The 27,407-nt window shown below is 39.2% G+C and overlaps 1 protein-coding gene across 4 annotated transcripts in view; it reads left to right on the forward strand.

Moving 5' to 3' along the window:
• Positions 1 to 26,432, forward strand: part of csnk1g1 (casein kinase 1, gamma 1) — a 43,036-nt gene extending 16,604 nt beyond the window's left edge. The window contains exons 5-14 of one of the 4 annotated variants that reach the window (XM_047157947.2): positions 13,210 to 13,361; positions 15,510 to 15,744; positions 15,905 to 15,990; positions 16,082 to 16,166; positions 16,292 to 16,440; positions 17,206 to 17,313; positions 18,477 to 18,584; positions 19,779 to 19,885; positions 20,793 to 20,816; positions 21,540 to 26,432. In XM_047157947.2, coding sequence (XP_047013903.1) covers positions 13,210 to 13,361; positions 15,510 to 15,744; positions 15,905 to 15,990; positions 16,082 to 16,166; positions 16,292 to 16,440; positions 17,206 to 17,313; positions 18,477 to 18,584; positions 19,779 to 19,885; positions 20,793 to 20,816; positions 21,540 to 21,594 — 1,109 coding nt within the window. In that variant the 3' untranslated portion in view covers positions 21,595 to 26,432. The remainder of the gene's footprint in view (positions 1 to 13,209; positions 13,362 to 15,509; positions 15,745 to 15,904; positions 15,991 to 16,081; positions 16,167 to 16,291; positions 16,441 to 17,205; positions 17,314 to 18,476; positions 18,585 to 19,778; positions 19,886 to 20,792; positions 20,817 to 21,539) is intronic. The other 3 variants (XM_017478576.3, XM_047157948.2, XM_017478577.3) reach the window with 3 other exon arrangements.
• The last annotated feature ends 975 nt before the right edge of the window (positions 26,433 to 27,407 follow it).

The raw sequence follows: 27,407 nt of genomic DNA on the forward strand, positions 1-27,407 counted from the left end.
CGTCTCACACAGAAGTATAAACCAGCCCTGTGAAGTCATTGTTTTTGATGAAAACTGTAGCGCTCCCCGTCCACCCAAAGCCATCTTGCAGTCGAGGAAGAGTAGCTCTGGGACAGGTGTAGGAGATGCGATTGTGATCCTGGGGTCCACAGGATGTACTTCCCGTGACGTCGTCTCCAGCTGTAGCGCTGATCCTCGAGTCCACCCTTCCCCCAGACTGGACTTCTGGTGTTAAACCCAGCTAAAGGAAGTGCTCCTTCTTTTTGTCATCCTCTGCTGAGCTGAGCGTGGAAATTTGAGCAGTTTCACATGGATCCTACAGACTGCGCCTCGAAAAGTTGGATCTAGTTGATAATGCAGAAGTTGGAAGTTCAGGGGTTCTGCCCAGAAGGACACAATGTGTGTGAAGGGAGGTTGGATCACTGCTGTGAGAATTTGTTGAAGGCTTTTTCTGGGGCTGCCACTGGGACTCCCTGCTCATGCGTTATGGATGAAGATGGGGGATGGGTCAAGGAAAGCTTGATCCCCATCTCTGTGGACTTCCCCATGTTTTCTTCATTACTCAGCACTTGTAGAACAAAAAGTTTGACGGATCACAACATCTGCTGTGTAGTTGGCCGTTGTGTCTGTGAAGGTTTTCGGTTCTCCGTGTTGTTCAGATTTCTTGCGGTGTTGAGTTTATATACCTAGATTTAATGCATCACAACATCACAAAGTTCTGCTCCTCAAATAAGAGTTGTAACATCTCTTACTAGACCACTAGTGACCACAAGGGATGTGTCACGGCCCCAGACACTCTCCTCTCAGGCCACAGATTGTCTGGGATCTTTTGAACACTTTTCTGGTCACAAACGTCGTGATCTTCAAGTTTGCAGACCATCTGACCTGTTTCCAGCAGTAAAAACAGACTTATTGATCACCCGGACACATCGAGAACTTCAGAGCGAGATATAGTCCTTGGACTAAAAGGTTATTCAAGCCATTAATGTAAAAGAGCTAAGCTTGCACATTTGACGAATGGCTAGGAGAAAGCGTTTGTGGTTGGTGGTCATATGTCATGTCACTCTGTTATTGGCCAGGTTTATTAACAAAACATTCTTCACTCTAGTGAATGCTTGAAGTCTGGCTTTGCAAAACTAATTCAACATAAGTTGTCTTGTTAATAAAGAAAAGATGGAAAAGTTTTTTTTTTTTTTGCTGGAGTATGCATTTCAGTAGGGCTGCACAATTCATGGGGATTTTAATCATGATCAAGATTTATTTGTTTACATTTCATAATTGCACAAGTGTTCTCTTTTTTTTTTTTTTTTTTTTTTGGTGCTTCCCAAATTTACTCCCCCTTTGCACTTACTGCCAGCTATAAGCGTTATATTGGTACTTCCTCTATGTAAAATTCTAGCAGTGGGTTCGAATAGACTGCAAAACCTTTCATATCATAACCTTTCAGATTATCTGTTGTTACCCAGATGAGGACTGGTTCCCTTCTGAGTCTGGTTCCTCTCAAGGTTTCTTCCTCTTAAAACATCTTAGGGAGTTTTTCCTTGCCACCGTCGCCACTCAGTGGCTTGCTCAGTTGGGATAAATTCACACCTTTTAATATCTGTATACCGTGTTGATATTTCTGTAAAGCTGCTTTGAGACAATGTCTATTGTAAAAAGCGCTATACAAATAAAATTGAATTGAACAACCAAGGAATTATCAATGCATGGGTTCAACTTACTGATAAAAAAATTATTAAATATAGTATCGAGTTTGGGTTATTAAAGAAAAACTCGAATCGAACTGTACCAAGTCTGTTAGGGATAACAGTTGGGTTTTTTAAAAATTATTTATTTATTTATTTTTATTTTTTTAAGCTTTATAGACCACATGTACAAACATGGGGATGTTTTTAATGGAGTCGCTTCTGGATAATATCATCTGCCAAATGCCGTAAGTGTAAATGTAAATTCATCGTGGTATCAACATGAGTCTGCTGTTTGCTAGCATGCTCTTTTGGGTGTAAACTGTGTAGCACTCCTTTAATTGCCAGTTGTTAGACATGTTTCAGGACACCAACCTAAGCGCTGTTCATGGAAACAAATTTATTCGCATAATTTTTTTTTTTTCTTCATTCCCTTACATTTGCAACGTATTTGAATAGAAGCACGTCCTCATTCTTCAACTGAGCAAGCTCTTACTCGGGATCACTTCCCAATAGCCAAAGTGTGGACCGTGTTTCTAATTTCAGTCCTAATCCCTAGATGCTTTCCTGGGGTTTGCCTGAGTGTGGTAATGGCTTTGCTGAACACTAGCGAGCTAACATGTCCAGACACGAGCACAGCTTTCTCTCTGCGGCTTCGTTCACTTCTCTTCATGGCTGTAGCATAAATCTGCTGTAGAAGATCGCGGTCTGTTTAGGAGACATTGTGTGGGACTGCATTGTCCTGTGTTTGGAGATAGAAAATAGCCTTTTATCAGCCTTGCGAGGAGGGAATGTGAAAAGAAAACGTCCAGCCTGTACTATACATATAGCTTTTAAAGGTCTGATGGAGCTTTCAGAAAACATCCCTTTCATATTAAGGTAAAGTGGAAGCTGTTATCTGCTGTGCGCTAATGTAAGCACGCAGGACGGCCTACGAGCAGGCCTGTTATTGATGATTAGTCATCTTCCCCTGCAACCACTCACTGTAGGGAGATGGTGTGATCACTATTTTTCCTCTCTCTCTCTCTCTCTCTCTCTCTCTCTCTCTCTCTCTCTCTCTCTCTCTCTCTCTCTCTCTCTCTCAGTACACGCTTGCTCTTATCAACACAAGGGGAGGGACAAGCTACTCGTGTAATGGAAACTCCACATGCTGACCCAGATTAAACCATTGTTATGATCACGTGTTTTTGCAATATTTACACTTTAAAAAAATAAAGACGTAAAGAGACCAGTTGAATGTCATGGTTCGGAATTTCCCCGTTTAGAATACAAGATGGAGGGGGGAGGGAGGGAGGGAGGGAGAGAGAGAGAGAGAGAGAGAGAGAGAGAGAGATTAAACCAGATTAGTGTGTAAGGGTGTAACACACAGTCCCTGTCTACACTATATGACAAAAGTATGTGGACATTTGACCGTCACCCTCCTATGTCGTCCTTCCCCAAACTGTTTCCACAAAGTTGGAAGCACACAATTGTATTGGATGTCTTTTGTGTGCTGTAGCGTTACAATTTTCCTTTCACTGGAAGTAAGGGACCCAAACCTGTTCCAGCATGACAGTGCCTCTGCACAAAGTGAGCTCTGTGAAGACATGGTTTGTCAAGGAGAACTCGAGTGTCCTGCACAGAGCCCTGACCTCAACCCTGCCGAACACCTTTGGGATGAACCGGAAGGTTGACTGCACCCCAGGCCTCCTGCTTGTGAGTCTTTTTTTTTTTTTTTTTTTTTTTTTTGCGTCTCACAGGATCCCAGCTTTGATGCACTCCCCTAGTCTCAACCAAATGCCCCTGTGAACCGTGGCAAGCTTTTTTTTTTGTCTTTTTTTACGTATCTGTTTTTTCTGAATAATGCATTTGGTTACATCACTAGTTGAGTGATCGAATAGAAACTGTTGGTCCTCTTAGTAGGGAGTTCAGTATGGACAACACACTCACACAGCTAATCCACCAATAATGGAAATTGACTGACTGCGTCTGTTCACCAGCAGGAACTTTCTCCCTCCACTCCTTCCCTTGCCTTCTTTTGTTTGCTTAGCATTGGTCTGGAGGTCTCACGTGACTCCAATCCACAGTAGCCTGATATCGCTACTCCCAGTGAAGTGGGCAGCTAGATAATCCCACTGCTCTGACCATGGAGTTTGCAGCGTAGGAGTGCAACTGTTACTCAGTAAAGCCATGGGTAGCTGGTGGGAGGTGGCTGTTTTCTCAGTCTCTCAGTGCTTATGCAACCAGCGTTCATCGTCTGTCTGTCTGTCTCGCTTTTGATCACTAATCAGTACCATACACACCACGGTCTAGGTTTTTGACCAGAATTTGTTTGGAAAAGTTTTGAGAGGGCCTGGCTTCACTTGGGTACATAGCACAGTATTTCTGTCGCTTGCTGACGTTGCCTGTTCTCTGGGAGCGAGGCCATGTTTATTTATGACACTGTCCATGTAGCGTCAGCATTCCAGTAACCATCCGGTCAAGGTCTGTATTCATCAAGCATCTTAGGATTGTAATTTATTTTTTATCCTTGTGCAAACAGTAACGGTTAAAAACTGAAGCTGGTTTTAAGGCACATGGTGATTATCATGGCCACTGATTTGAAGTCTACAAAACTGCAGAAGTGGTACATTATTAACATTAACTAAAAATAGGATTTGGACGGTGGCAAAGCAGTATAGATAATTTTTGTTTTTTTGGTTAGTTTCATTACAAAATTCAGTATGTGTTTAAGTTTGTAAGACTCCAGTAATTCGTTTTTATAGTTGGTTGGATGTCATTTTTTTTTTTTTAAGATCACTGTAGATTTACAATGTGAACACCATGATGCAATATTTAGGAAAGTAATCGTATTATTATTATTATTATTATTATTATTATTATTATATAAGAATGTAGTTATACCGTCCAACTGTCTCCGATGGGACATGTGACTGGTTTACTTTACTTCATGAATAAGCAATCATTACATTTCTATTGAGGCGATAATTAGCCACCTATCCAACCGACATATCCAATCCATGTGTCGTTCTGGCCAAGTGCTTAGTGCATGCTGAAGCCCAGCCATGTGAAAATCCCCCACTCGCACCGTGCCTACTCCTCCAGGAAGAAAGCCCATCCCCGAGGCCCAGTACAGTTCTTCTTTTGTTTCTGGTTAATGTGTAGCTAGTATTGTGCTGAACTCTGATACTCCTCCTGGCTAGAAGCGCTGGCATTGGGACTTTACAGAGTGCTTCTGGCCGGGCTTTAGCTTGGCCACCGATCAACCATCTTCACACACCAGAGCAGCCAAGGCCTAGCCGTTCTTTAAGATTTGTGAGTGTGTGTGTGTGTGCGCGTGTGTGTTGGTATGATGGTGTGGACTCAGGGTAGTCTGATGTGCTGTATATAAACTAGAGGATCGAGGATCACATGGTGCTGTGTTCCAGTCATGTATCTCTGATTCAGCAGGCGTAGGTGGGTGGCCTGTATCGGGCCTGCTAGCAGTTGGTGCATTGTTGGAGCAGAGAGGCTGAGTGGAGCTGACTGGAAGTGGGACGTACAGACCAGGGGTCTTGTTTCTGAACATGTACATTATATGAATTCACTGCTTATGAATTGCGACATCACATTACAGTTTATGGTCATAGTCGAGATGCAAATTAGCTCATGCTTTACTCTCTATGCGAAATACATATTTTCCAGCTTTTGGCTGGGCTCATGTTTTTTGTACCGCCGATATTCAAATAAACTTATAAATAATGTTACTTCAGCTTTGTAATGCAAATACCGACAACTCTTTATATGTCTAGCTGCTTTTAACTATAGAATATAACTTTGAGTACTTTAGATGGATTAAAAGTGACTCAACATGGCAAATTTAGTAATTTTTTCTTTATTTTTTTTTTTAATGAGCTGGGAAAAAATCATAAAATACAAACAGCAGGTTTTTATTAGTTTGTTTTCATTTCATCTTATGTTATTTGAATTGGTTATTTAATTATACCAAAAGTTACTGTCTAGCATAATTTTAAGGAACGGTATTTTTCAGAGACTTTACATTTTAAACAGATGCTACACTGTTGACTGCATTTTGTGCGGTGGTTATTTGCAGTGTTGTGGGTTTTTTTTTTTGTTTGTTTTTTTTTGTTTTTGTTTTTTTAAGTAGTCCAGTGAAACATGTATTACACCGTAATTACACAAATTTATGTAAAAATCAAATCGAATTATTTGTCACATACATAGTATGTCACACAGTGAAATGCTTTTTACGACCACACAGATATATAAAAGAGAGTAGAATAAAATATAGTAACGATAAAAATATAATAAAGACTATAGTAAAATGGAGAATAAAACTACAGTATATGAATAGAAAAATGTACAATTTAGAACGTAAAACAAATGATAATTATAATATGGTAAAATTACTAGTGATTCACCGAAAGGAAAATTCTGGGCCGAAACCGAAAATGCATTCCTCACCTCCAGCTCCGCCTGTTTCATTTCCCGTGCACGCTGCTTTTTCTCCATGTTCTTTAAATCACGGCTCTAGTAATGTTGCAATACAGCGATAACCATTGGCTAGATCGAGAGTGAAATCTGAGTATTGAGGGGCGAGCCGTGGCGGCATATATTTTCGGCTTTTTTTCTCTTTTGGCCAAAGACCGAAAATGCCCATTTTGGTGCATCCCTGAAAATTACAATTACTGTAAGAAAAATAATTACAATTATTTACTAAATTGAATAGAAAGTAGAATTGAAATTGATATTTTATTTAATTATACAAAAATAATTGGCAAAACTGTACGTGTGCAAAATAAGATGTGGTGGGATCCTCTCATCATAACTCCATTTGTTAGGATCAATGATGATATTCCTGAAATGTGACAGACACTTAACATATACCAAAGTATAATGGGGGAAAAAAAGACTCTTTTTTATTTTTATTTATGCAACAGCACTGTTGTCAAAAAGACTTTAGTAATCTCATCGTTTTTAAAAGTAAATTCTAATCTAGAGGGTCATAAGGAATCTTCTGTATGTCTCGGTCATTGGTGAACGGACGGCATCCATTTTCAGAGCGGTTTTAATCTGGCGTGTTTTTTTTCTTTTCTGCTACGTTTCTATTCCTCTAGCGTGTCGGTTCAGCATGTACCAGCGGGTGTAATCAGAGAGCAGCTAGCGAAAGTGTTAATCACCGTGGAGACACTCTGCTGAGAACGTGCTATGTGCAGCCTGAACACGGATGAGTCATCGTCAGGCCAGCGTGCGCTCCATTCTCAGGGGTGTTACAAACATAACCACACAATGCTCTGAGTAGGCCCATGCCACAGCTACCCACTGCAGCCTTGCTCGATTCACTGAGACGATGATAATTATACGATCCCAGCTTCAGCGCTAGCTCGGTGATGGGTTTCATGCAATATAGAGATGTATGAAATACCTGCAGTGACGCCCTCGTGTGTGACGCTCGTTATATTTTAAAAATGGAGACGGAGGCATGGCGTTGTGTGTGCGATTCTCACAGGTATAGTCATGCACAAAGTAGCAGGTGCTGGTAGCATGGCGTAGCAGCTCGGATCGTACCAGGGTGGGTGTGTGTGTGTGTGTGTGTGTGTGTGTGTGTGTGCGCGCACGCTTTCTCCAGGCTTGTGCAGTAACGGAATACATGGAACGGCGTTACGTAGTCAGGTGCATTTTGTAAAAAAATGGGAATACTATCAGGATGACATATTTTTCATTTAAAATCAAAGAAATGAATCTTTTGACATAACACAAAATAGACAGCTGCTTGAGTATAGTTCCGGTTCTCTTGTGCCAGTGAGCAACCTCCTGGTGCATGTGCAAACAAATTTAGCACAAAGTTAAACTAGTAGAAATGAACACACATTGTTCTCTGAAATGCTTTTGTTAGGGTGACCGTACTTCCTCTTTTCCAGGCATTAAAAAAGCGTCCGGACGGGATTTCTAATTTTGAGAAAATGTCCTGGATTCGGCTGTAGTTTCATTATGATGTGCTTATGGTCTGATACTGCATCGTGTGTGCATGTTCGCACTGCTTTAACCCCTCTCTGTAATTCCCGCCTTCTCACACACCAGTTCGTCGATTATAAAAGGCTTGCAGCAACTATTGGCCAAATTCCTGCCTCTCAAACGTTAGCCTACTCTCGGCACTAATAGTGTGTCTCTTTCAGGGTCTTAAAATCCCCATTCACAGTAACACTGTTGTAAGAAAAAATGAAGAGCAGTCGAGGATCGCGAAGAAGAATAACTTTATTACAGCATGGTAGTGACAAAGTACATGAAGCACTTTGGGTGAACCCCGAACAAGATCAGCACAGACATTTTATACTGTGCTTCAAACCAGGTTTTCTGTATGTAATGTAAATGAGGTTTCATTCTAAATGTGAATTAAGGATAGCATTTGATGCGATCACTTTCCGTTCTCACAGTACGGATGTTGTTACAGGTGTGACCCCAAATGGTGAGGTGATGATCGAGACAAATGTCTTTCTGAATGCTAATTACGGTCACGTAGCCCTTTGTTCATGATGGTTCTTGATGTCCCACTGCCACTTCCAGGCTGAATGTCACTTTAGGTGGTATTATACACATGTTGCTGAGACTCAGATAAATTAAGATTACGCAAATAAAGTCTAAATACTTTGAGAATAAAGTCAAAATTAGGAGAAGAAAGTTATAATATTTTAAGAATAAAGGCAAAATTACACCGAGGTAAAATTGGTTTTATATTGGACAGTCGCAGATTCGAGATTCGCTCTTCTAGTTCTCAATAAATAAACACACAAAAAGGACAATATTTGCATTTTCTTGCTCTGGAGTGGACAGACAACAAAGTACACCTGAAAATATTTTTAATGCACTTTTTGGAAAACCTCAATATGGTCACCTTGATTTTTGTGATGTAATGTTACCCGCATCAGGGACAGTGATCTTTTTATTTATTCATTTTAGGGCTGCAACTAATGATTATTTAGATAATCGCTTAATCCGTCAATTATTTCGATTATTCGATTAGTTGGATTAAAAGACCAGTTTTTATTTTCTGTATTTTTTAAAACCAAACATGTCCGATGTCGTCCTTCAAACATTGTGCAAATTAAAGGCTATGAAAAAGTTATTATATGTATCTGTGTGGGCTATATTATACACTGTGCAAAGGATTAAAATATATATATATATATATATATATATATATATATATATATATATATAAACATTATATTTTGAAAACAAAAAAAACTAAACTGATTGTCCACAAGCTTTAAAGACGTTAAATCACTATATTAAAAATGCTAAAAAAGAAAAACAAACGCAAACTAAGTGTTAACTGGTGTAAGAAGTTGAATGTTCTGCAGTAACACACACATTCTCTCATCTGAACAAAGTAACGTGACTTTATTCTGTAATGTATGACACTTCTTACATTTATATACAGTTACATGTTATAACCCCATTCCAGTGACCGCTCTCATAAGAAACACAATTGCTTTTGTTTCTAAATACAGCAGCAAACAACAAATAAGCCCTAAATAAAAGTATTTTATATCATATTGCTTTTCTCTTGACTTTATTTACATATGCGACCTTGAAGTAATCCAAAAACAATCAGATTACATTTCTTTCATATTGTGATACTTGGATTACGTTACTGATGACATTTTTTATGAAGTAATTTGTAACTGTAACAGAATACACTTTTTTTAAAGTAGCCTTCCCGACCTCCCGAGCGGCTTCCTCGCTGTTCTGTCACCTAGTAGCGAGATGAATAGTTAATTGGTTGGCTTTGACTGGAGCGCAAGAATTCACAGCTTTTATAACCTTGTTTGTTTTCCATCAGTGATGAGTAGTACTGAGTAGCTTTACAGCACTGCTATTTTTGTCTGTAATGACAATGCTGGCAGTGTCGAAAGCATGTATTGAAAGCTTTTAGGATATATCAATGTTCTTTCTTGATCTACACCAGTAAGAACAGTGTTTCTCAATCTTTCCACTCTCCCTCTTCCTGAGGTTTCCCTTTCGCTATTTTATTTGACTGAATCAGGTGAGTGTGAAGGATGTGTAGGACGGTGGTACTCCAGGACCAAGATGGAGAAACCGTGGTCTACAACAATGAAAAATAAAAGCTATTCTGATTGACGCCGTAGCCAGTAGCCATGCCAAAATAGGTGCAACATGCTCGTTTGATTTCCTCCACCTCTATGTGGTTTTCATATTCACAAACTTGAAGCCCATTTTCTGTCCACGATTTGTGCCGTCTGGCCATCAAAGATAATCAATAGTTTGATATGTCAAGAACAAGTGCTGAACATTTGTAGGATTTATATGGAATTATCATTGTGACCAGCAGATGAGCTAATTAGATTTTAGATTTGCTCCACTCAAGGTCACAGCAAGGTCGATTGTATGAAATGTTTTTTCTTCAATAGCTTCCTTCCTGTTTGAAGTATATTTTAAGGCATGCAAATGAGTAATAATAAGGACCAGACTTGTTGGGTGTATTAATACAGTCCAATCATTATTCGATTCTATTCATGATGCTGGTTTAACAATTTCAATTCGATTCTCAGAATATTCTCAGAACAAAATTTGAATGAAGAAACATTCTGTAGCAGAAATAGAGCTCCAAAGTCGTCTAAAATGCCGATTTCCACGGCCTTTAATGTTGTTTGAAAGCTACTGAAGAGTGCTTTTTAACCTTTATAACATGGTGTGTAACTGTATAACATATAATACGGAATGCTTGTTGCAATACACAGTACGATGTGAATCGCAAATTTCCACGATGCACAGTCACATTTTTTGTATCGCATTGTATTGAGTCACAAAATATCTTTACATCTACCAATACAACCCAGTTTTGAGAACCGGGGGGAAGTGGGGGCTAACTGGTTAAGGATTTGAGCTACTGGTTAGAAGGTTGTGAGTTCAAATCTCAGCTGTCACTGTTGCATTCTTGACAAAGACCGTTTATTCACAAATGCTCAGTTGTAAGTTGATTTGGATGGAAGTATCAGCCAAATAAGCAAAATGCAAATGTGGAGAAACTACAATGTCAATGTTTTCTTGCACTGGCTATTAGAGAAAGTGGCACCAAAAGTTCTTGGTTTGTTCGCAGCTAGCTAATAAGTCCTAATGTCTATTTTGTGGAGTCGTAGGGTGAATCTTTTATTTATTTTGTGGCCCAAACATTTTTTTTTTTAATGTTTGGCAGGTAAAAAGCATGTTGGTGTGTGTAGTGATTTTGTGGTGGTTGGATTTTGTTGTGCCTTTGTAGGAAAAGACATTACAATGCTGAGTCATCGTTTTTGCAGGTGTGAGTGAGGTCAGTTAGAATGACATGTAAAGCCACGTTGTTCAACGTACCTTTGCCAAATAAAAAAATGCTGTGTACGGTGCCGTATGTGTGTGTGTATATATATATATATATATATATATATATATATATATATATATATATATATATATATATATATATATATTTGTGTATATATAAGTATTTGCCCGCATCCTGATTTCTTCTGTTTTTGTGTATATCTCATACGAAATTGTTTCAGAAATTAAAATAAAATCTAAGATAAGATAATACAAAGGCAACCTGAGTAAACACAAAATATAGTTTTTTAATGAGGTAACTTATTGAAGCAAAAATGTTAGCGAATACCAACTGGGCCTGTGTGAAAAATGTATTTGCCCCATAGTTATTAATTCCCCAAATCTATGAAACTGCATTCATAATGGGGTTCAGCTGGACTAGACGCAACCAGGCCTGATTACTGCAAACCCTGTTCAATCAATTAAAAACTTAAATAGAACTTTTTCAACAGCATGAAGTTGGTTAAAAGGTCTTACCTGATAACACACTATGCCAAAGTTGAAAGAAATTCCATAAATGATGAGAAAGAAGGTGATCGAAATACATCAGTCTGGGAAGTGTTGGAAAGCTATTTCAAAGGCTCTGGGACTCCAATGGAAAAACTCAGCACTGCAGTGAACCTTGTCGGAAGTGGCCGACCTGCCAAAATTCCTCCACAAGCACAGCACGTCCAGGATGTCACAAAAGAGCAGAGGACAACATCAAAGGACATACAGGCTTCTCTTACATCAATAAAGGTCACTGTTAATGACTCCTCTATCAGAAAGACACTGGGCACAAATGGCATGCATGGAAGAGTGGCAAGGTGAAAGCCACTGCTAGCCCCGAAGAACATTAACGCTCGTCTGAATTTTGCCAAAACACACCTTGATGATCCTCAAACCTTTTGAGAGAATGTTCTGTGGAATGAGTCGAAAGTTAAACTGTTTGGAAGACAGATGTCCCGTTACTTCTGGGGTAAACCAAACACAGAATTCCGACAAAAAGGACATCATGCCTATGGTCAAGTATGGTGGTGGTAGTGTGACGGTGTGGGGATGCTTTACTGCTTCAGGGCCTGTGCAACTTACAGTAATTGAGGGGAAACATGAATTCTGCTCTCTACCAGCAAATGCTGAGAATGTCCAGTCTTCAGTCTGTTAGTTGAACTCAACTGGATTATGCAGCAAGACAATAATCCAAAGCATAGGAGTAAATCCTAGTGCTAGAAATAAGTGAAAGACTGATCTCCAGTTATCAGAAGTATGTGGTTGCGGTTATTGCTGCTTAAGGTGGCACAACCAGATTTTAAGTTTTAAGGGGGCAGTTAGTTTTTCACATTGGTGATAGGTGTTTGATAACTTTTTTTGCTTCATTAAAAAAAAAACCTGTATTGTGTGTTTACTCAGGTCGCCTTTGTTTTATGTTGTATTTCGTTTGAAGATCTAAAACTATTGAGAGATACACAAAAACAGAAATTAGGATGCGGCAAATACTTTTTCACAGCACTGTATACCGTACAATCTTAATGGAACGCTTTTTGTTAAGCACCACAACTGTGGAGCAGTTCTGCCAGTGGGTTTCTTGTGATTAAAAATATAATGCTGCTTACACTTTAAATGCTGAAATTTCACCCTGTTCAGATTTGTCATTTTATTGATAAAAAAAGACCCACATCCAAAGAACATTTTTCCTCTTTATAGACCCACCCATCCACATTTTCCTGACCTCACCCTAGGGGGGAAAAAATACAGATAACATTGCTGCTATTCGTAAACATGTATATTGAAAGGAGAATACATTATATATATTTCTAGTTTTAAATTGCTTGGGTTGACTGAGACTTGGTTGCTTAGTTGCATGTTCAATAATATTGCTGCGAAAATCGACTGAATTTTGAAATCTTCTGAAGGATAAATATTAGAATTTCATGAGAGAGCCTTTTACAGCATTTTAGTGTTTTGCTTTTAAATATATGACCACTCATTTGAATTGCTCTAAAACTTTGAAATACCTTTTCATCCATTGAAATTATGAATATTTATGAAAGCTTTTATTTAAAAACGCCATGTATGTGCAGAATGTGTGTGTGTGTGTGTGTGTGTGTGTGTGTGTGTGTGTGTGTATGTGTGTGTGATTAAGGCAGCGCTGCTTTGTGTTATTAAATGTTTTCGTGCTTCCCTACAGCGGAAGGCCTGCCCCAGGTGTACTATTTTGGGCCATGCGGGAAATACAATGCCATGGTGCTGGAGCTGCTCGGCCCCAGTCTGGAGGACCTCTTTGACCTCTGTGACCGCACCTTCTCCCTCAAGACAGTCTTAATGATTGCCATTCAGCTGGTGAGTTCACTTCGTTGCCGTGGCCTCGTTTCAATACACCCTTTATGTAGAGGACTTTTGAGAGACAGTTTGTTGCTTGTGGGTTTTCTAATAATAATTTAGCCTTGCTTTTGTGTCATGTAATACCAGTGTTGAGCCACTCTTTGCAAAACATTGAGTAATGATTTTTTTTTTTTTAAGCTGCCAGTCATGAAAAAGTAAGAACTATTCTGTAGAAAAAAATTGTGCTGTATTTTTCACACCATCTCAGTAAACAAAGATATTTGTAATGAATAAAATCCCATGTTGATGCAGAGTAAGAATAGTACTAAAGTGAACTAATCATCACAAATATAACCAGAATGATCAAATGTTATACGCGATGTCTTGTCTCGTAACACAGTTCCAAGTTAATTTACTTACAAGATTTAGCAAGACAGCATTTAATAAGATGATGAAAAGAAAAAGAAGCTTTTCATCGTGCCCATGCTTTGTTTACTTTGCATTAGCAAGCTTTGTTGGAGGGATGCGTCTGCCTCAGATCAGTCTGAGAATAAATTACATGCTGTAGGAAGAACCGTGTACACATTGCTTTGCTGGGCGTCTGTTAAAATCTTTGTCTGCAGTGGCTCATATTCTCTTCTTCCCTGTCGACAGGGCTATGTGCACACAAGGCTGCCTGCTTACATCCGCTACAAGAGGGTGTAACAATACACTCCGGTCAGGGTTCAATTCTCCATATCGACTTCACGATTCAAATTCAGTTCGATTCTCAGAATATTTTGAACAAAATTTGAATTAAGTAAAATGATTATGGAAAAGACTCCTCCTTTTTTTTTTTTTTTCTTCTGAATCATAAACAATGCAAATCAATGTGCTTTTTTCTGTACAAAACTAAATAAATAAAAAATTGCTATGAACATGAGGTTTAATATCGTAGACAAAATGAGACATGTTCACCATATCTTAAAAATAAATACATTGTACATGTATAATTTCTCCCCCCAGAAATTGATTGAATAAACAAAAAATAAAAGTCTCTGCCCCAGGGATAATGATTGATTGGAACATCATAAGCTCTGTAGCAGTGCCTAAAGCACCATTTTAACCTGAAACAGAGCTCCAAAGTCGGCTAAAACGCCCGACTTCCCTGGCCTTGTTCTCAGGTACTGTAGATCACAGCAACACGGGGCTGGTGTCGTTCGAAAGCTACTGAAGAACTCCTTTTAAATGTTACAACATGAATCTGTAATCGTACAACCTGTAATACGTGTCGGTTGCTGCGTTCTAGAGCTAGCGGTCACTTCACAAGTGCAGATGATTTCCGGAATTGGCACTGTTTTAACTCCACAAAAGGATGCGATCATGTGACCAGCATGCACACTATACATTTGAACTCTGTGGGTTGTGCAGATTCGATGCAGAATGAATAGAATGCTGATTTCCACAATTTGAATCCCATGTTTCCACAATACAAGTGATTTTTTTTTTTTTCATCACAGTGTATTGTTACAACCCTTTCAGCTACCTAACTTCTGTGTGGAACTTAATGGCCTTATAGAGGACACAATAAAACATGGGGGGGGTTCCTTTTGTCTTTTTTAATGGCACTAAAAACACTATTGTGAGCATGAATATTTCACAGTATTAAAATGCATCAGCAAAGCATAGGAACTTAAAAGAACATTTGAACATGTTTATAGCTAATATCTATCTACCGCATTTCTATCTTAAGTATTCATCGTAAGCAAGATCTACCTGTGTTTTCATTTATTTTGTTGCCGTTAAATAAAACCATGATTAATGTCGGTTTTCACAGGGTTTTTTTTTTTTAATGCAACACTACTGTTTACTGAAAGATTCCTGTCAAACTAAATTCAGTTGGAATATGTTTTTAAATATACCAGTGTATAACGCAACTTCAAAACTACAATCAATACCCTCTGACATTAAAAGTTTCAGGATGAGACCGACTGGAGAGTCTTATTGAAGTTGTTCGAAGTTATTTTATCTGGCTTTTGAACTCTACATGCTGTAAAAGGCTACACCAGTTACTTTTACTTTTCCTGAAGGGTTTTTTGGCATCAGTGCATGATTTGTCTTTATTGTTGATCAAGTCCTGTGCCACATTCTTTTTTTTTTTTTTTTTTTCTTTTTTTTTTTGGGCAGATCTCCCGCATGGAGTACGTGCACTCCAAGAACCTCATCTACAGGGATGTGAAGCCAGAGAACTTTCTCATCGGACGGCAAGGGAACAAAAAGGAACACATCATTCACATCATAGACTTTGGCTTAGCCAAAGAATACATCGATCCTGAAACCAAAAAACACATTCCTTACCGGGAGCACAAGAGCCTCACTGGCACAGCACGATACATGTCCATAAATACGCACTTGGGGAAGGGTGAGATCACAGTGATCCTTCATTTCTACACCTTTAATCAGTGTTGCACATACAGTCAATAAGCTGGAAAATACAGTATTTAATTGGCCGTGGTGTGTTATTGGTTGGACCTTGTTGGCTCTGCATATTCGGGTTCTACAAGTTGTCGTGTTTGTTGCAGAGCAAAGTCGACGAGATGACCTCGAAGCCTTAGGTCACATGTTCATGTACTTCCTCCGAGGCAGCCTTCCATGGCAGGGACTAAAGGTGCGTCACTCAAACCGTGCTTCATTTCGGCAGAGTGTTAAAATATTTATTCTGCTCCACGAACACAATACTGTTTGAATTCACTTTTCAGGCTGACACATTAAAAGAGAGATATCAAAAAATCGGAGACACAAAACGGAACACTCCTATTGAAGTTCTCTGTGAGAACTTTCCAGGCAAGTTGTTGTTATTTCCTTTATTGCACTCCCAATCAAACGATTGTTTCATAGAATTTGATATCGCTCGGATTAAAGGGTCACAATGAAGCATTTAACTTTGCTCTTGTGCGCCGCTCTTCCAGAGGAGATGGCTACGTATCTGCGCTACGTTCGGCGGTTGGATTTCTTCGAAAAGCCTGACTATGAGTACTTGAGGACCTTGTTCACTGAGCTCTTTGAACGCAAGGGATACACGTTTGATTACACATACGACTGGGTCGGCAGGCAAATCGTAAGTCATATCTATCTAATATTTGTCCTGTAACACACACACAATGTTTTGTAGCACGGCACTGTTGAACTGATAGTAGTGTGGGCTCCAAGGCAAATCACAGGATTGTATTAACGCGCTTGTTGTATGGAGGACGTGTTACATAGTCTTAAGACTGATCATAAACAGGTGAAATGTTTTCTTTAACAAGGAACCACATAGAATTACTGATGTGGTGAAACTTTCTGTAAGGAGATGTTTACTTAATATTTATGGAAGGAGTCTCCAGTGTCAGCGCATGTAAACAGTCAGTAAGTTTTCCACCATGGACATTGTTCAGAACGGACCGCTTTGTATGCTGCCATTACTTAGAAACATGCCAAGCTGCATTTATTTATTTATTTATTTATTTATTTATTTATTTATTGTTTTAGTACCTTCGATAGAGGGGGGAAAAATTGAAGGGATGACTATTAATAGCTCGTTTATCATAAGTGACAACAGCAACTAACTTGTTTAATGGACGTTCTCCAACTTTAAATGCAACTAGAGATGTTTAAAGGTACAATATCGTACCTTTACAATATTGCTGTGGTATAACAGGTACAAGGTGAACCCAGAGGAAAATAATCAGCTTTGTTGTTGTTTATTTTCCTATAACCGCATTACACCCTGTCATGTTTTATTCCTAACATTAGAATTATGCATTGTTCTAAAATGATGCATTGTTTTGTTGGGTTTTTTTCGGGGGGTTTTTTTTTGTTTTTCACCGCGTTGCTTGCGAAGCCCACACCGGTCGGGTCCGTGCACGTGGACTCCGGAGCGTCAGCCGTGACACGTGAGAGCCACACACACAGAGACCGACCATCTCAGCACCAACCTCTAAGGAACCAGGTAAGATTTGCCCTTGCTTCACTAAACGGAGATCAGCTTGCAGCTTTGGCACAGCTCCGCATTCCAGTGAAGACTTGAGCATTTTCCCCAAACCACAATGAGCTCAGCCTGGGTGTGTGCAAAAGTTGGCGCAATCCACCAATAGTAATTATGCATGATTAATGTAATGTAGAGAGTTGAAACCGAATGTGGACTCCCCCACTCTGAAACCGCTCAGCACACTGCGTACCAGAGCTGAAGTGGTTCAGCGAGATGCAGAGCACACTCAGAGCACATCCTATGCTTTAGAATGCATGCGGGGCATAGACGAGTTAAGTATGCTTGTTATACGCATACATAATTTATTAGCTTTTTTTTTTTTTTTGCCCATTTCGGTTGCTCTGTTTTTAAGTATAAAGCAGCTTTGCTTGTTCTGACCCAACAAGGCCATATTTCGTTTTGTCTCACAGATGGGACACCAGATAAAATCACCCTTATTTATTTATTTATTTATTTATTTATTTATTTATTTATTTATTTATTTATTTATTTAGAGTTTAATCCTAGAAGACTCATAACCAAAGATGATGTCACTTCCCTCAGCACTTTTATACACATGCTTTGTCATTACTCTGTTATCAGTTAGTGTTTTATTAACTTCTGATCAGGCATCGCACATGAATCTTAAACTGATTTTCTTTTTCTTTTTTTAAACATTTGTCTGTATTTTATTTCTGTTTATACTTTTTCATTTGTTAGTCTTTTTTTTTTTTTTTTTTTTTTTTTTTTAAATTTGCCAACGATGTTTGTTTCTCATTAATTTATCAGTAGCTAGTCATCAGTCTTTTTATTTATCATGTGCAGACTATGACGAAGTACAGCTTGAGTAAAGTGAGAGAGAAAGCTGGGGTTATTTAACAAGTAAATCTTAATTTTCAAGAATAACATGACTCCCTGCTCGCAGAAATATCCACACATAAGGGGATATATTTATTTTTTGCCTGTGTTGGGCAAACTGAATGCACACTTTTGTATCTAACGCTGATTTGTGGCTTTGCCTTGGCTCTTTTTTTTTTATTTTGGTTCCCCGTTGGTTTCCATTGCCCTGCATGCAACCTGCTCACGCTCGCTCGCCTCCTCCACGCCTCTTCCCCTCGCTCCTGCGCCTCCTCCGGGCCGACCAGACGGCCTCCTCCGACCGCAGAGGAGCATGGGAGGTGCAGCCCAACCGGCAGGCCAACTCCTACCTGACCTCCCACCTGGCGTCGGACAGGCATGGAGGCTCAGTGCAGGTATCGCTCCACCTCCTCCATCCCTCAATTTCCCAGTCCCACTCTCCCTTTGTAATCATTTTGTGCCAAACCAGCGTGATCTTTCAACGTGGACCAGCAGGAAACTGTTCTTCATCAGGATCCCCAAGCTGGTAAAAGGGTCCAGGGTTACCTGCTTTCATCATGTATTCCCCTTTCTCTGCATTGGAAAGGAAGAGAGGTCTGCAGTTAGAGAGCAGTGTAGTGAGATGATGAGTCTTTAGGGCTCTGAATTGCGTAGTATTAACACCTGGCTTTTGATGTCGAAAAACAGCAAGTACCCCATGCTACAGAACCAAAAGTCCACGGGGTGTAGTTTGAACTGATCCAGTTCCTCCTATCTGGGTGGAGTGGAACCAAAAGTCCAGGGGGTGGAGATATGTTGGTGTGTTTCAGGCTAGATAAGTGTTGTTAGATCAGGTCATTAGACCATGGGTTAGAGTTAAAGGTTAGTGTTCTAGCTCCGCTCCCTGGAGTTTTGGTTCTGTAGCGAGGACTACTTCAAAAAGTGAGTAGTGGAACCTGCATATGTAGTGAGCTCCAACCCGGAAGGAAGAAGCAGAAGAATTGGCACTTGTGATTTGTTTAAGCAGTTAAGATTTTCATCTGAAAGTTGAGCTGTACGAGCTGATTTTTCAGCATTGATAGAATAAAGTTTTCTGGTTACTAGTCCCCAAGCTTTGGTGGAACAGAAATAGACTTAATTGGGATTATCTACACAAATGTCGAAGTTTAGGGAGACATGAGTGTAGTTTGCAAAATTATTTACAAATCTCGGGGGGTGGGGAGAAAAACGCAAAAGATGTGCAACTGATTCTGTGGAGCTAAATTTGTTTTGGTGCAACTAATCGCCATTAGACTTCACAAATTAATAGAAACGACCTCTGACATGAAGTCTACAGATTTATATAACTTTTGAAGAATTCATCATAGATTTTCTGCAAAAATGATTGACTGCCTCAACAAACTGGTTGTAGACCTTTGTAAGTGAAATTTTATTTTTATTTTTTTTTTTTTTTAAACGCTCTCTGTACAGGGAAACTTGTCTATTCTTTTCACAAGCAGAAGGGATAGATATTAAGGTTTAGCTTTTAGAAATGCTTGAGTATTCATTTACGTGGCAGCCTGAATGATGAACATAGCTTACATTCTGACTCTTCGACCCTTGTGCTACAGGTGGTCAGCTCAACTAACGGCGAACTGAACACAGACGACCCGCTGGCGGCCCACTCCAACGCTCCAATCACAGTGCAGGCGGAGGTGGAAGTGGTGGACGAGGCCAAGTACGTGACCGAGCAGGGTTTTACAGTGTTCCTCTGTGTATTAGCTTAGTAGTTAAGACAGGTTTGTCTTTCATTGTACAAGATGGGTTGGACGAAGCTAACTATTGCTCCGAGTCAATTATGAATGAAGTTTATCAGTATTATTTGAATGCACCCTTAAATCGGGCTTTGTTTAGGTCTGTGTGTAGAATTAGAGTCTTTTCCTGTGATATAAATATGGACACTTTTCTTTTCTGTCAGTGCTTTGATGTCTTAAATAGATGCCCATCTTTGATTACTGATGCAGACTTGAAAGTAAGCAACAACGCAGGCTGTGTCCAATTAAAAGCCTGAAATAAACATGCCAGGGTTTCAATGGTTGTCACAGTATTTAGCCTCATTAAAACCCTTTTCCTGTGAGCCATTCTCTTTGAACCTCTCACTTTCCTTCCCTTTAATTTATTGGATCTTAACTTTACGCTTATCTTCCTTTTTTCTTTTTTTCTTGTTTTTTTTTTTTTCTTTTTTTCTTTTTTAAATTCTCACTCCACATTATCCATCGAACGATTACTTCCCTGTTTTGCACGCTCCCTTTTTACAAAAGCAGTGGAACCCGACTAGTGACCCACGTCCTCTGTTTTCTCCTTGTTTAAACGGGACACCTGATCACAGCAGATATGTTCAGATCGATATTCTGACTACCCCACCCCACCCCGACCCCCTCCTGAGTCTCTTTCTCCTTCTCTGAGCCTTTTTATTATTTATTTTGTTAATTTTTTTTTTGTCCTCTGTGTCCCCTTGTTCCTCTTATGTGCCTGGCATGAGGTTTGTCTCATCGTCTCACCGCTGTGTAATAATCTCTCTGTCTTTTCTCTTTTCACACTCTTTTTTTTGTTTTTTGTTTTTTTTTTTGTTTTTTTTTTTGTAGCTGCGTGAAAATGCTCAACTTGTGGTGAGTCCCTCTCTCCAGTCCACATCGAAAACCCAAGGGGAGTGGACCAGCCTAGACTGTGGGCGAATAGGCCTAGATTACATGAAAAATGCAAAGCCCGAAACAGTTGCAGGCTTTCTGGAACTATTCGATGATTAGTCACAGTTTAACCGAGGGAGGCCTCTTACTCACCATTATGGGGTTTAAATTGTGGGAAGGATTTGACATGGCCTGAAAAGTTGTACAGATTTGAAAAGAAAATTGCATTTGGGATTACCGAGTAGTTTATACCTAATACCTCATAATGGCAGATTTGAAAGCGGATGGGCCATGCAGGGACGCCACTACGGCTGTAGTGAACTGCATCACTTTTCTATGTGTCAGTCTGGAGCTGTTCTCTTTCCTCTGCATGCTCCTCCAGTCATTCCCATGGGTTCATCCTGTCGTGTCGTTGCTGTCTCAGCTCTCCTAACAACACTAAGCATAAGCGTGTCTGTGTTTGTGTTTACACGTATTTTTGTGAATAATGCTGGCCGTGTGCTTTCTTTATCTTTTTAAAAACAACGTAATCCACCAGCTTGAAGAGATTTGTGTAGAGTAACAGAAGGTGTTTTGCATTAAAGCCTGCTGCCGTACATACCGATTTTAACGTTCCCAGTCCGCGATGCCTAAATTTTGCTTCATTTGCATCGATCAGACGGCGGGAGGGGTCGTCCTGACTGTAATCTATCTCTGTGTCCTCAGGTGCTGCTGCTTCTTCAAAAGGAAGAGGAAAAAGAACACCGCTCGGCACAAATGATCCGTCACCCGCTCCACCCAGCCCGTTTTAAGAACGTTCAATAAAGAAATTTTATTCAAAAGAAGACAACAATGCCCTCAAAATGAATTGCCTCAAAGGGACCTGCCTGTGAGAGAGAATGGAGACATGCACATATCGTGCAGCGGGGATGCAGGGCTCATGGACGGTTTACTTGTATCGGAATATACACACACACACACTCTCTTACACACACACACACACACACACACACTCATTTGGATCTCTAAGCACTGGAACAGCATTGCACTCCTTCATGCTTCTTGTTTTTTGTTTTGTTGTTTTGTTTTGTTTTTTCCTCCCTCTCCATTCGTCTGTGGTGAGAGAGACGGCTCTGTGAGGGAGCCCTCCTGTGTGTTCTGCCTTTGTGACAGACCCAGCAGCTCGAGACGGGGTTTTGGAGGGAGTTTCACTCAAACAGAGGAGCTTCATCCACACTGGAGTTCATATATTGATCCTTTGCACCGCCTGCTAGCTTTCTCTTCTGTCCTTTGTGTTTTCTGCTCCTCCTCAGAGCCTTAGAAGTTTCGCTAGCAGAGTTCGTGTATCTATTGGACCGAGTCAGCGTAAAAACAAAACACACACACAAAAAAGAACAAAAAAAAAAAAAAAAAACCAAGCTAACTGTCTTAACGTAACGAAGCTAACAGGCTTTTCCTTGTGGACTCTGTAAATGTGTGAAATAAGCAGCCAAGTGTAAAGTGACAGCGTTGTATTCATGGCCTTCGATCCTCGTGCTGACGCGATACGCCGCCCGGCTCTGGAGGGACGAGTAGAGCGTCGAGATCCGATGCTCGGTCCACGATCGAGAGCCTCAGCACATTCCCCAGTTCTACTGAATGCTATTTAAGCTGCTTGTTCTAAAGCACTCCACCCACTCCGACCTGCCAGCCAGCCATGCTGCTTTCTCCTCTTGTGATATAGTATCGCTTTAACGTGAAACTGACTTTTCTATTAGTCTGGGATTCAGAGCTGAACTCGCCAGTAAGACACTCCGTGGTTCTCTTTGTATCAAACATTTTCACTGCATTTCTTTTTTTTTTTTTCTTCCCCGCTCGTAATCATCTTATTTTTCAGAACCCAGTCCCTGGTTTGAATGTGGCGTTTCTTGTATGGTTTTTTTTGTTTTTGTTTTTTTTACTATTATTATTATTATTATTATTATTATTATTATTATTATGCCATATAAATGGAAACACTTGCCGAAGAGAATGATTATTTAATGTGCCAGGGTGGAATCCAGTCAGTCTGTGGGTGACTGAACATTCTTTGACGTCCCTATAATATGTATTTTCTTCACACCGCGTGTTTTTATAAGTCTATATGAACAGAGCGTCAGAACGGTGTAACGGTTAATAGGAAAGCTTGCTAACATTCGTAACGTGTAATAATGGCTGTTTATGAAGTGTTTCCTTGCCTCGTAGCCGTTTCAGTGGGTATTCGTGATCAGTGTCCGATCCGGATTTTTCTTTTCTTTTTTTTTTATCCCCCTCTCTCTTCTTCCTTTGAAGGGAACATGCAAACGGATGACAGTAACTCAAGTGCTGTTTTAGAGAGACTCTCAAACTGCCACTGCTAAATATCTCATCTTAATGCCTTAACTAACACTACACAGCAGGACCGTTTCACGTGGTTCTGCGTTACGACACTACAGAAATGTTTCTCTTGCCTTTTGTTACTGTAGAACTCTGTCTTTTTTCAATAATGATCCCTAAACAGCCAGATCTGAATTAAACCGACTCCAAAACAGAACCCGATCGATATTTTATTTAGAGCCTACTGTAAACTGCTCGGTGTCACGTCTCCTGCGTCTCGTTTGCTCATGAAGCAGTCCTAAGTGGCTCCGTCACAGGTAGGCCCGTGATCTCTTGGATATAGGATGAGGCCACCGTTAGAGCCCACGAGGTCCATCCATTAAAAAAAATCATGATTTTAGTATCTAGCTTCAGTTCTGGAGAACTTTAACACACCTGATTTGAACAAGTGAAAAGTTTGTCGTTTTTTTAATCCGAATCAGGCTTGTAAAACAGTGTGGTGCTCCAGAAATGGAGTTAGACAATCCTTTCATTGATTAAATGTACCTATGGTGTGGTTGTTTTTTTTGGGGGGGGGGGGTTCCCCCCAGAAAGTGGCTTTCAAGAAATTACAGTTCCTTCATTATCCCCCCCCCCCCCCCCCCCCAACAGGATAATTCCCTGGATTTGTGATTTTTAAATGTATAGTAAATGTGAATTGAAAAGTATAAGAAATTATATAACGTCTATATTTTTTGTTTTTGTTTTTTCACTACCTGGCCATATGGAATTCGGAGAGAGATGGAGAGAGCATGGAAAATTTTGACTGCACTACACCTTCACTACCTTCAGTCGTGTGTCCTCTTCTGTAAAACTGTTGCCGTTTTAATGTCTTTCTGTTTAGCCAGCATGAGAAATTGTGGGGGGGGGGGTGTGAGTTATGAGCTTCGATCTGACTACTTATATTTCTAGAAAGTTCTGGTCAAGTAGCAGAATAATAATTCACCAGAAATACAGAGAAGCCTATAAGTGAACTATAAGTGAAACTGAACTTGTGTGAATCTTTCTTTTTTTATTTTTTAAAAGAGCCAAACGTACAGATTGGACCAAAAGAACACGGGTGATCTTGAACTAGATTGTCCGATTTGACGTCTCATGATTTATCCATATTTCAGAAATCATTAATACAAAAGCATTCATTGTCTTCTAGTTTCTTGAATAACACTTTCTGAGTGAAATAACTGCTGGACGAAGCCGACGTCCTTGCAGCTGAGAAACGGATGTCACTCGGTGTTTGTGGGAGCAGAGTATCAAGGACGGGCGGCTTGCCGGTGAACCAGTGTGTATGCAACATGCATTGTGAGCAATATTTCAGATGCTTTGCTTATCTAGAGGGTTTTTTTATTTTTATTTTTTTTTTTATTTTTTTTTTTTTATCTCGCACTCGTCCCTCTCGTCGTAAATTATTCTGTGGAAAGTACTTGAATCCTTCTCACGCTGTTGGAACTCCAGTTGCTGAATCTCTCCTGTCCCAGTGGTGTCTAAGGAGAGGCTTCTTTCTAGCATTTTCTTCTTCTTTTTTTTTTTTTTTTTTTTTTTTAAACGTTAGACTGTTGGTTCCTTTTTTTCTTCTTCTTTTTTTTTGGGGATTTGCATATTATGTGCCTCCACACAACTGTTTGGTGGGAGTTTAGTATTTTTTGGACGGGTGCTGCTTGCTGCTTTCGGGTGTGCCTGTGCACTCGCTTAAGGGAGAACCAACAACTTGTATGAGAAGACAAGTCTGTACAGTTATTCTCCTTCTATCCCACGCTCTTCCATTCCCCTTTGCCAGGTGTCAGAGTTTAAGGTAGTAACACGTCTGTATGCTGCAGATCATCACTAGTTCTGCTCAGATTTCGGGATCAGTGTTATTAAATTTAAGGTTCAGATTTGGGTAAAAGATCCAGATGAGCAAATTTTAAGCTTAGTTTCTGAAGTGATCTTTTTTTTGTTGTTGTTGTTGGTTGACACCCCCCCCAAAAAAAAAAAATCAAGATGGTTGGAATCGAGGCAGGGCCGCTTGGAAAATGTTTTGGAGTAGGCAAAGGGAGCCATCTACTGACCAGTTTCACTAAAAAGGGATCACTCTTTCTTTAAACACTGAACTCCTTGACATTTTGTGTGTTATTGACTTTTTTTTTTGTTCCTTTTTACTGGACTCTTAGTTGACGCCGGCGTAAGAAACCACTAGTCGATTTCAAAACATCGTCTTTTTCAAGTTTGTAAAGCAGCCTGTTTTCATATTTATCATTCTCTCCAAGATAAGGTGGTGAATAAAATTCATTTCTCCTCAGAATAGTCAAATACCCCATGCTCAACGGACGTCTTAATAACCGTTCCGTTTTCATCACTGTAGAGGAAACATCTCTTAAAAGGTTCAAACGACAGATTTTAAAGACGTAAAGTAGCATCATTAGGTAAAGGGTTTCTGCAGTTTATACAACGCATGGCTTACGAATAAGACCGCAATGGGAAATACATCAAGATGGAACTTTATTTGATGTACAGTCTGGGCATGATCTTTCTACACTTTGTGTTCAGTCGCAATCGTACAGCTTCTGTAAATGCGGCTTTCAGTTTTTAACATCTAAGCTCAGCAAGTATTTTCTAGCTCGGCGTCCTTTTCTTTTCTATTACCATTGCTATCAGTCATCATTGGTTTAAATCAGTGTGAAAATGTAATGTGAACACATTCATCGATCTGCTTGACTCAACGGCACATCGTTTAACAAAGTTCAGATTGAACAGCGCTACGATATTCCAGTTATCGTCCATATTTTATCACTACTTTTATTATATTTTTTCCTCTCAGTGTTTCGTAAAAAATTCTGTGCACCACGATGATTTTCTTTTTCTTTCCAAGTGATGAAAAATTGACTTGTACAGTACTGTAATTCCCTTTCTGGTTCTGGTCATATTAAAAAAAACAAAACAAAACAAAAAAAACACACAAAAAAGAATTCCTCTCATGCATTGACTCTGAAGTCATAAGTCTGTGCTGAAATCTGAATGTTAATGCATTTGAATGGTTTCGTTTAGTCAAGGGCTTTCGATTGGAAGGGACCCATCCTTGTTTTTCCAGTTGTGTGTTTCCTTTTCTTTTTTGCAGAAAGATAAACGTCTTAAAGGCTTTTTTTTTTTTTCCTGAGGAGTCATATGAAGTACCACATTTAACCTTTCAAATACAATTTTTATTCCCTCCACTCTTAAAGGGAAACTCAAGTTTGCACCCTTTTTTATGTAAAATAAAGGAAATTGTCTCAACTTGTGTGTCCGTGTCCCCTTCAGGCGTTTGCTCCGTTTTGTTACGTCTTTTAGGATTCCATCTCATCAGATGAGGTTTTTAAATTTTTATATTATTATTACCCAGATTATTTATAATTTTTTAAAAAATGTTTTTAGAGCGTTAACAGTATTTTGTTACCATTTTTAGATCTTAATTGAGTCAATTTACCTTTACACCGAAAAACAATAGATTCTGATTGGTCGGAAGCTATTGATTAGCTTTCTTTATCTTTTTAATGTTATTGTTTCTATATTAACAGCTAATTCACAGGCAGCTCCATATAAATGGATTTAAGAAGTGGTGATATGGCGAAGTTCTCTGAGGAGAGGTTTATTTAGTGTTTATATTGAATGAGTCTTCAGTGTCAACGAGGTGCTGCTCCGTTTACATTTATTGAATCATTTTGTTTCCGTCAAAGATGGTTGAGCTACCTCCAGTCCAAGAACAATTCATATAAAAAAAAATATATATGTGTGTGTGTGTGTATGTATATGTATATATATGTATATGTGTATATATGTATGTATATATATGTATATATATATGTGTATATATATGTGTATATGTATATGTGTATATGTATATGTGTATATGTGTGTGTGTGTGTATATATATATATATATATATATATATATATATATATATATATATATATATATATATATATATATATATATATATATATATATATATATATATATATATATATATATATATATATAATTTATATATTATGTGTGTGTGTGTCTGTGTCTGTGTCTGTGTGTATATATGTGTATGTGTATATATGTGTGTGTGTGTATATATATATAATGCAGCACCCCGACTCGAAATATTATCCACTACGTGGCCACACCGAGATCGGTGTGATATTATCCACACCGAGATCGGTGTTCATTTTCATGATTTAGTAATTCTGTAGTCAAGTGTAGATATGATTGGTTTGTTGTTAA

This window comes from Ictalurus punctatus, chromosome 10, assembly GCF_001660625.3.
Source record: "Ictalurus punctatus breed USDA103 chromosome 10, Coco_2.0, whole genome shotgun sequence".
In the NCBI taxonomy this organism is placed as follows: domain Eukaryota; kingdom Metazoa; phylum Chordata; class Actinopteri; order Siluriformes; family Ictaluridae; genus Ictalurus; species Ictalurus punctatus.